At 35.5% G+C, this 9,655-nt stretch overlaps 1 protein-coding gene across 1 annotated transcript in view; it reads right to left on the minus strand.

Moving 5' to 3' along the window:
- Positions 1 to 2,116: 2,116 nt before the first annotated feature.
- Positions 2,117 to 9,655, minus strand: part of rrp15 (ribosomal RNA processing 15 homolog) — a 7,796-nt gene continuing 257 nt past the window's right edge. Inside the window, exons 2-5 of the mRNA XM_056475380.1 lie at positions 7,496 to 7,749; positions 5,326 to 5,423; positions 5,066 to 5,240; positions 2,117 to 2,509 (exon numbers count right to left, since the gene is read on the minus strand). Of these exons, the coding sequence (XP_056331355.1) occupies positions 2,357 to 2,509; positions 5,066 to 5,240; positions 5,326 to 5,423; positions 7,496 to 7,749 (680 nt within the window). The 3' untranslated portion in view covers positions 2,117 to 2,356. The remainder of the gene's footprint in view (positions 2,510 to 5,065; positions 5,241 to 5,325; positions 5,424 to 7,495; positions 7,750 to 9,655) is intronic.

Raw genomic sequence — 9,655 nt, forward strand, 5'->3', positions numbered from 1 at the left:
TCTGAAGTGAAGAACTTTTATTTATTGTTGTGCTGTTTTGCATTGTGGACCAAAGCAAAGTCGTCTCAATCTTATTGGTGCTACTGCAGTCCTTCATGACTATATTCAGTTTTATCTTCTACGATGCAGAGGGATTGTGGAGGTTTTAGTATCTTAAGCAGTTGTGAATGTGTGTGTGTATGTATGTATATAAGCCTTATGGCGACCCCTGAGACTGGTCAGCGCAGAGTTTGTGTGTGTGTTCCTGTCATCTGTGGCTATAGTTATTAGACATGGAGAAAATCATACGGTTCTATTATGTGAGAAATGAGTTTTTAAAGGGGACCTATTATGCACAAATACTTTTATAAGGGGCTTAAACACAGATTGAGTATAGTCAGCCTCTAATGTGTAAAATTTGATTCATTTTTTAAAGCACACTTGATAAAAACAACAGAAACACGTTGATTGACATTCTCCCTTTGTACTCGTCCACAGAGTGAAAAAGCCCCGCCCATTAGTGATGATTTCTCTCCAATTAGCATAAACAGCCCTGAGTGAGAAGCAGCCATCCCTCATTGGAGTGTTGTCAATGACTAAGAGGATTATAAATGTGGAGTTTTAGGATGCACAATTGATCACTGTAGACTGTCGCCTTCAGAGATAATATTAGTCCCATTTTGAATCCGCCACTATGCTGACGCACAGGCATTTGTAGCTCCGCCCTCTTTTTTTTTTTTTTTTAAGAGCTTCTCATTAGACATTAAAGTGACAGTCACCAAAACGCCACAATGTGGATCAAAGCCTAAAATAGGGCAGTCTCAAAGAGTTATAAAACATTTGTGTGTTATTTTGGGCTAAAACTTCACAAATGCACTTTAGGGACATTAGAGACTCCTTGTAAAAAGGGGCATAATAGGTCCCCTTTAATGTTGTAATATCTGATTTAATTTACCAACTCATGATCACTGTTCCCACTCCAGTGGACAATTATCAGGGAATTTTTACCTTTCTTGAAAGGGAAATGACGTTCTTTCCTGAATCAATGATTGAATATTAGTTTTATAATGTTGTATGGGGTAAGACTGTTTTCTTGCCATTTTGTAATAATATTCAGTGTACTGAATGCATCCTTTCAGACTGCTTTTGTGCAATAAATGGTCTTCTATTTCCTGAACATATTTCTTGTTAAATTAATTATTTGTATTTAATTAAAAAATACTACAATTATAAAGTCAAAATTATTAGCCCTCCTGGGAATTTCTTATTTCTTTCATTTCAACTACAATAAAAACATTTAAAAAATATATATATATATATTTAAAGTCAGTATTATTAGCCCCATAAGCAATATTTTTTTCCAATTGTCTACAGAACAAACTTATGTTTTAATCTTCTTTCCAATAAACATAAATAGGGGAAAAGTATATACAGACTGGCTAATAATTCTGACTAATAACCTATTTTAGCTAGATAGATGGAATAAGATATTTCACATGACGCGCTAATTTTATGCAGATTTTCAGCAATTTTCAGCAGATTTTCCACAGAACTCCGCAGATTTTTAGGCCATAATTAATTCAGTTTATTTACTTCAGTAAATGTGTGTAAATCTATTTTTATTCAGTTTTTAAATTAATTACAGTAATATTATTGACTAATATAAAAATGTTTAGATATGAAAATCTGATTTATATTTCGTCTTTTAGTAGAGATATTATATGAGAGACTTGCTTTGTTCACCAAATAAAGTGGATCTATTTGATTTGCATTTTAAACATTAATTAAAAGTTAAAAAGAGATAATTTTTTATTTCACATATTAAGGTTTTAGTTATGATACTCCTAAAATAATTCTGCAGATTTTTAGCAAAATTCTCCGCAGAAATAGCAAAAAACGTCTGCAGATTCCATCTGGCCCTATTCATAACTCAATGTTCAAACAGCCATCATAACACTATCAATATGTGGACATTTTTGGATTCTCGGATACTGTAGAAATTCAAAATGTGAAACAGGAAATACATTGGGATCATCGTTTTTGTTTACATCCCTCAAAATGGTAACAGTATCTGGAGCATTCCCATAACATCCATGACACTACTCACTTTATCTTAAACATGAAGAACCAACAGAAATCAGGACATGGACATCATTTATTTAGCAAAAGGCTGATAGAAATGACTATATACAGAAATAGACAACAAATCTGCACATAAATGGACCCCAGGACGCATGATCCAACAAACACCACAATCTCTCCCTGCTGCAGTGTCACAGAACTCACCCTCAGAGCATTCTGGGTAATGGAGTCCTCCCTTTCTCTCTCTCTCTCAGTGAGAATGTATTCAGTCACTACATGTTGAACAGGAGACGCATCAGTCTGACTCGCTGCTGTACTCTTGTGCAGGCTCTCTCTCGTCCTCGTCTCCTTCTCCATCTTCATCACTCTCTTTATCCCAGTCCTTCATGGACGCGCCCATCATGAAATCATCCTTCAGCACGCTCCAGGACGACTTCTCTACTTTGATCTTGATCAAGCAGAAAAAAACAGTTAGAAGAATCAGAACTGGCACACTGCTTCATCGGGTTTACAGCAGGGCTCTCAAACCCCGCAACAAAACACAGGAGGCATAAAACCGATCATAATCAAATGACCGATGAATATTTACTAAAACAGAGCACTTACGGATATATTTTGACGTTTAAATTAGGCCTGTTGGTATAGTCGATATATTGACTTCTTGTGCGATATATGAAAATGAGGGTGGTTTATTTTGGAGGCGCGATTTATTGTCTATTTCATATAAAGAAATTGAATATGATGATAAGACCTAGGCATGAGATAATAACCGGTTTCAGGGTTTACCGCGGTTTGGAAAATTGAAGGTATTCATTTCTGCTATATCGTTCCTAAGGTATATGTAAAGGGTTTTTAATGTGTTTTTCTCATGTGTTGTATAGAATTTGTGTTTTTGAAACTAATGAAGACAACAAGAGTCAATGATTTACTTAAATACTTTACTGCTTTTTTTTAGTTTACTGCTCTAAAATGTTATAAATGTTACCTAAAATGAAATATATCGTGTTCAAATGGGGGACAAGTTGTTGTTTTTTACTGAGACTTCTAAAAAGAACTTATTTTAGAGCAGTAATTACAATACCGTGATATCGTGAAACCATGATATTTTTATATAAAGTTATCATACCGTCAGAAACTTATAGCGGCCCAAGTTTTTTGTCAAACGCGTTGCATTTTGCTTTCTGCATCTCCACGCACACTGCGTGCACACACACACAGACAGAGTGCAAGAGAGAGCAGATAGTGGAGGTGAAGGCAAGACGTGAACCCACTGATTCGTGTTTAGGAACTAGAGTCAGTTAGGATAAACTAGTCACAATGTACCAGGGCCGGAGTGGGACTCCTTTTCAGCCCTGGAGTTTTAAGCCTTAGACAGGCCCACCTCAGTTCACGACTGACTGTATTAAAATAAGGTCATTTCCAATTCTAATGACACTCTCACCTCTTCTTCAAGGAAACAGCTGCTTTAGAACTTCAAATGTTTTTCATAAATATGAGAAGATTAAAGGATAGCTAAATCTCCAACACTATTCTTCAAAACAACACAATGTCCTTTCCTGCAATATACGTTTATATATTCTGTTTAAAATACTATATATATATATATATATATATATATATATATATATATATATATATATATATATATATATATATATATATATATATATCCAGTACTTTGTAACGGTGGTCGCACAAAAAATAAAACGTACACCTACATAAGTAACCCAAACAGTAATACATAAACACAAAGTGAAGAAAATAAACTAAAAATAAGTTACTCAGGTGAGGTTCGATCTTTGGTCGACAGCGTCGTAATGCAACGTGCTGAACACTGGACCACAATGGTGCTGTTATGCTAGTGCGTGTGGAGGTAAAACGCATTGCACTGTCATCTGCGAGACTCCTTAACCACAGTATTACTTTCTACTGATGGATTAATCTTTTTGTCCCCTTTTTAGATTTCTGATCAAATTATGTCAGATTCATGTAGTGAATCATCTGATTTTCATTGAGTAGGTGTAATATTCATTAATATTAATTATTCTAATTCTTATATTCACTAAGGTGCCACTGTTTGGGTTGATGACAGTTACATCATCATTAACCTGCAGGCTGCATTTTGACCACGTGGCTGCAAGAAAATAAATAAAAAGAGCGGAGCTGCGGCAAAATAATGAATAAAAAGAGTGAGGCTATGGTCAAATAAATAAATAAATGAAAAAAGTGCAACTGAGAGTGCAAGCAGCTAGGGACACCGCGGCCAAAAAAAACAGACCGGCCCACCAGGAATTCTCCCGATCCTCCCGATTAGCCAATCCAGGCCTGCAGTGGACTTAGTTTCAAAGTCCCAGTCTACAGCTCTGGTGTGGGAATATTTTGGATTTAGGCTGAATGAAAAAGGAGAGCCCATTAGTGTGAACGAGCCGATATGTCGAATTTGTTTCAGAACAGTGGCAATGAGAAATGGCAACACAACTAACCTTAATGCCCAATCCCAATTCTACCCCTTAGCCCTTCCCCCTCGTGTTCATGTGAAGAGGTAGAGGTGTCCTAATTCTCTTTAGCTTGAAGGTGTAGGGCTAAGGGGAAGGGCTAGATACCCCTTCAAATTGACATTTTTCAGGACCACACTCAAAACTGAAGTGTTGAAGAAATCTGCTCTCCGTTAAACAGAAATTGGAGAAAATTAAACAAGGGGGCTAATAACTCAGGGGGGCTAATAATTGACTTCAACTGTATACCGTTCTTCCACATTTGAGAAATATAAACAACAATAACTTTAGATTTTTAATACTGACACTGAAAAATGTGCTCTCCTTACAACTGAGAAACTTTTGTTGTCAAGTAAAATAAAAATATAGAATATTCCCAATCCAAATGAACAACATCTTATTACTCAGAATGTGAAAATATGGACTTATATGCTTCTTCGTCTCAAGGCCTCAATTGAAAACAAAGAGATCAGACGGTATTAGTATGTGCACAAGAAAAGAAATCTCACCCCTTTCTCTTTTTTAACAGCCACGTCTGTTCCTCTGAGCACATCGATGAAGTCCTTCTTGGAGACGGAGGACAGAATTTTAGATTTCTTCCTCTCCGAGCCGCCGACCTCCTTTATTTGTTTATTTACGTTCGTCTGATGATTCTTGAGCGCGTTGAACAGCTGCACCACACCTCTACAAATCAACCATCACACAACATCACAAGCTGAAAATAACACAGCAGCTCATCCGATGCTCATCACGGCGGGACGTTTCAGACCTGGTGGCGATTCTCTGCAGGTTCCTCTCATGTTCTCGGTCTTGAACAACATCGGGTTTCTCTCGGCAAATATTCTCCCAAGCTCGCTTCTTATCCATCTGTCAGTTACACAGGAAATAAATGAATGAATATACAGTGAAACCTTTCATTTTTCACAAGGTTTACCTTCCAACAAGATGAATGACCCTAAGCACACAGCTAAAATAATGAAGGAGAGGCTTTGCAACAACTCCATGACTGTATTTAAATGGCCCAGCCAGAGCCCTGACTTAAACCAAATTAAGCACCTCTGGAGAGACCTAAAAATGGCTGTCCTCCAACGTTTACCATCCAACCTGACAGAAATGGAGAGGATCTGCAAGGAGAAATGGCAGAGGATCCTCAAATCCAGATGTAAAAACTTGTTGCATCTTTCCCAAAAAGACTGATGGCTGTATTTGTAAGTAACCTATATTCAAATATACAGATATTTGTTAAGCTTTTAAAAAAAACGTCTCCAGGCCTGGGAAATGGCTTGTCAAAGTTGAACCCTGCTAGCAGTAATGTTACATTCGCTCCAATATAAATGTTTCCAAAATAACAACTTGATTTGCATAATGATTGATAGAAATGACAATAGCTGAAGAGTTTATAGCACCTTAGTGAGTGAAAAGAGTTGGGAAAATTAATAAACTCCACCTTAATAAACTCCACCTTAAGTTTTCTTCACTATAATGCCATTATATTATAATCTAATCATGACAATAGTGTTGGAAAGTTCCAAATCCTGTCAATACATATATTAACACTATCTGTTGTTTTTTAGTTAGGTTGTTTATTTATTATTGCTTACATATTTATTGCCACATCAGCAACTTATGGCTATTTCGTGGCCAAATGGATATACATTAAACTATTACATAATAAAAACAAATTCATATTATATAAAAAAATAAATAAATAAATTGTTTGTTAGGTTGTAAGAGAGGAATTCCAGCGTTATGGATGTGACCTTTACAGTATAAACTTAAAACATTAATTTACAGAGAAAGTGTTTGTTAACATTATAGTAAAACATCTCTTTATATTTTCCAAGTTATGGGATCAGAAAAACTATCAATCTGTAAGCATGTTTTTTAGTTTAATTGATGAAAATAAATATGCGTTATGGATGTGACCAAAAAAGTCAGCGAGTTTACAGTATACCACATACTTTGTAGAAATTAAACTGCACAATCCAAAAGAAATAATGCTAATCAGAGGATAAGAGTTGACTCACTATAGATTTATTTTATTTATTATACATTTAGGAGAACAAAATCTTCATTATGGATGTGACGTCTCTTTGTTATGGATGTGACAGATGTGAAATTACCACTTGTGTGACTTCAAATCAAATGTAATTGTTTTGAAAACACTGACAGAGACATTTTTAAAGTACTGTGAAATACAAGCCTACACAAAAAAACATAAGGGCTTTGCTATTGTGAAAATGGAATTTTTTCATGACAAGGTTAACATTTGCATGGAATTGCTCAAGAGTAAACAATTAAAACACATTTACTGTCACCTTTCAACCTGGGGTATCGTTTGCGGGTAAATTTTTAAACCATTACATTGTGGTCTAAAAATTAAACAATTATGACAAACTATGTATCATTTAAAAGCTTAAAATGTTAAGTTTCCATATCTGGGATGAGCTTTCTGATAGATATTACTGAGCAATAATAATAATGAATAAAGTATACTCGTCAAGATACATAAAGCATTACTTTGCTACAGCAATCCACATGTAAACATTTGTAGATGTTTTTTAGAGGTTAAATTCAAACCAAAAACAACCAAGCTGGCAAAAAAGTCAAATGAAAAACTAATATTCATATTCCTCAAAACATACACCGAAATAAGGGGCACTCTTGTATGGACATTAATGTAGAATGAAGGTCATCTGGTGGTCATGCCTGGAACTGCAGCTAAACAAAATTGAACTGAAAGCTCTTTTAGCTTTTTTTTTTAAAGATTTTTTTTTCAGAATTTGGAACATAATTTGTTTATATATTTAGTTTTGTAAAAAATAAAATAAAATAATAATAATAATTATATATATATATATATATATATATATATATATATATATATATATATATATATATATATATATATATATATATAAATAAATGTGAAAATGTACCTGTTTCTTTTTCTCAAGACGTTCTTTCTTCTCCTTCTCCTTGATCTTGTCCAGCTGTTTGTTCTTCAGGAGGATGCTGGGTTTGCTGTCTGGCGTTTTCTTGCCCAGGACTTTGGCCATGGCCTCTGCCCATCCGGCGTTTGGGTTTTCCTCATCCTGTTCTTCATCGCCGCTGTTTTCAGCATCTGCTCCCTCATGATCACTATCTGCTCCACTCTCTTCATCGTTACTGATGCTTCCTTCAGAAACATCATCTGAACATCACAAAAAACAATTACGACAATTTCTCTCAAGTGTTTTCAAGGAGCTGCTGCTTAATTTAAAACTACACATGTCTACAGGGCGTCAAACACCGGATGCGCTGCTCAGCACCGTGACACAGCACGCACATGACAGTTGGAAGTATCTCACGCCAGACACACACATTCGTATGTTTTTTTTTAAATTTGAAATTATTCAGATGTCGCTCTGTGGCGCGGCAGAAATATGAAGTGTCCTGAGTCGTAGATGTGCGCCACGAACAGCCGCCATCTTGCGGAGCCAGTGTGCGTACACTGATAGAAATCTATGTTTAGAATTTTAAAAGGCATGGCGCATCGCCGAGCGGCACACCCGGTGCGCAACCCCCTTGAGACACTAAAGTGTTCAATTATAATGAATGAAATGGTTTATTTTGCTCTTTGAAAGATAAAGACTTCTTTACAGTGGTGTTTCGTTTGATTATTAATCGTGATTAATTGCGTACAAAATAAAAGTTTGTATTTTCATAACATTTGTACTGTGTATGTTTATCGTACATATATAAATGCACACACACACGCATGAATAATATGTACTAGGGCTGCACGATATTGGAAAAAATTGACAATGTATATTTTGTTTTTCCATCGATATACATTGCGATATCAAATATACATCACTCAATGACATCACTAGATTGATAAAAGCTAAATTTTGACTTTTTTTATTCTAAGCTCAAAATTCATTCATTCATTTTCTTTTCGGCTTAGTCCCTTTATTAATCTGGGGTCACCACAGCGGAATGAACCGCCAACTTATCCAGCATTTGTTTTATGCAGCGGATGCCGTTCCAGCTACAACCCATCACTGGGAAACACATACACACTTATTCACACACACACACTATGGACAATTCAGCTAACCCAATTTACCTGTACCACATGTCTTTGGACTGTGGGGGAAACCGGAGCACCCGGAGGAAACCCACGCGAGGAGAACACACAATCCCACGCGAACGCAGGGAGAACATGCAAACTCCACACAGAAACGCCAACTGACCCAGCTGAGGCTCGAACCAGCGACTTTCCTGCTGTGAGGCGATAGCACTACCTACTGCGTCGCCCCCAAGCTCAAAATTATTAAAATTAACTTTTAACTACATTTTTAGTGGTGAAAAAAAATCATACAAATGAGAGAAAAAAATGCTTCATTTTAGATTTGTCTGGTAAGTCTTAATAGCAGTTGAACACAATTTTTTAAAAATATAACGTAAAATGACACTTGGGGGGGGAAATGCAATTACTAAACTTTAAATGGTTAAACTTTGTCATTAACCTACAAGCTCCTGCTCAACAATAGTCCACACTTGACATTGTAGATCCAGCGACGTGACTATTGCGGATGTGCACATTGCGATATTGATGCTGAAACGATATATTGTGCAGGCCTAATATATAAATGTATATTAATATTTACATTTAATTTTATGCTCTACAAACACATTTTATATAGAGGTAAAGCTGGTTTTATATTTGCACATTTGTTCATTTAGAAGTCTCTATATTGTTTACCATGTTATCTTGAATATTAGAAATTACTGAATTTGAAATTATGTTAGTAAGGAGAATGTCTGAATATCCGAATATAAAACCAACTTTACCTCTATTTCATATTCGGATATTCAGAAATTCTCCTTAATAATATAATTTCAGGAAAGTATTCTTTGCAAATTCTAAATAGGGAAATCATATTAGCAGCAAATGACTATCATAGTACAACATTGTTCACAGTCAATTAGATAGTGCTAATGTTGTTTTAAAGTCATACTTACATGCTAACTCTGATTGAATATTCAAAATAACATAGTAAACAATACAGAGACTGCTAAATGAACGAATGTGCGAAGATAAAAACCAACTT

Source organism: Danio aesculapii, chromosome 16, assembly GCF_903798145.1.
Source record: "Danio aesculapii chromosome 16, fDanAes4.1, whole genome shotgun sequence".
In the NCBI taxonomy this organism is placed as follows: domain Eukaryota; kingdom Metazoa; phylum Chordata; class Actinopteri; order Cypriniformes; family Danionidae; genus Danio; species Danio aesculapii.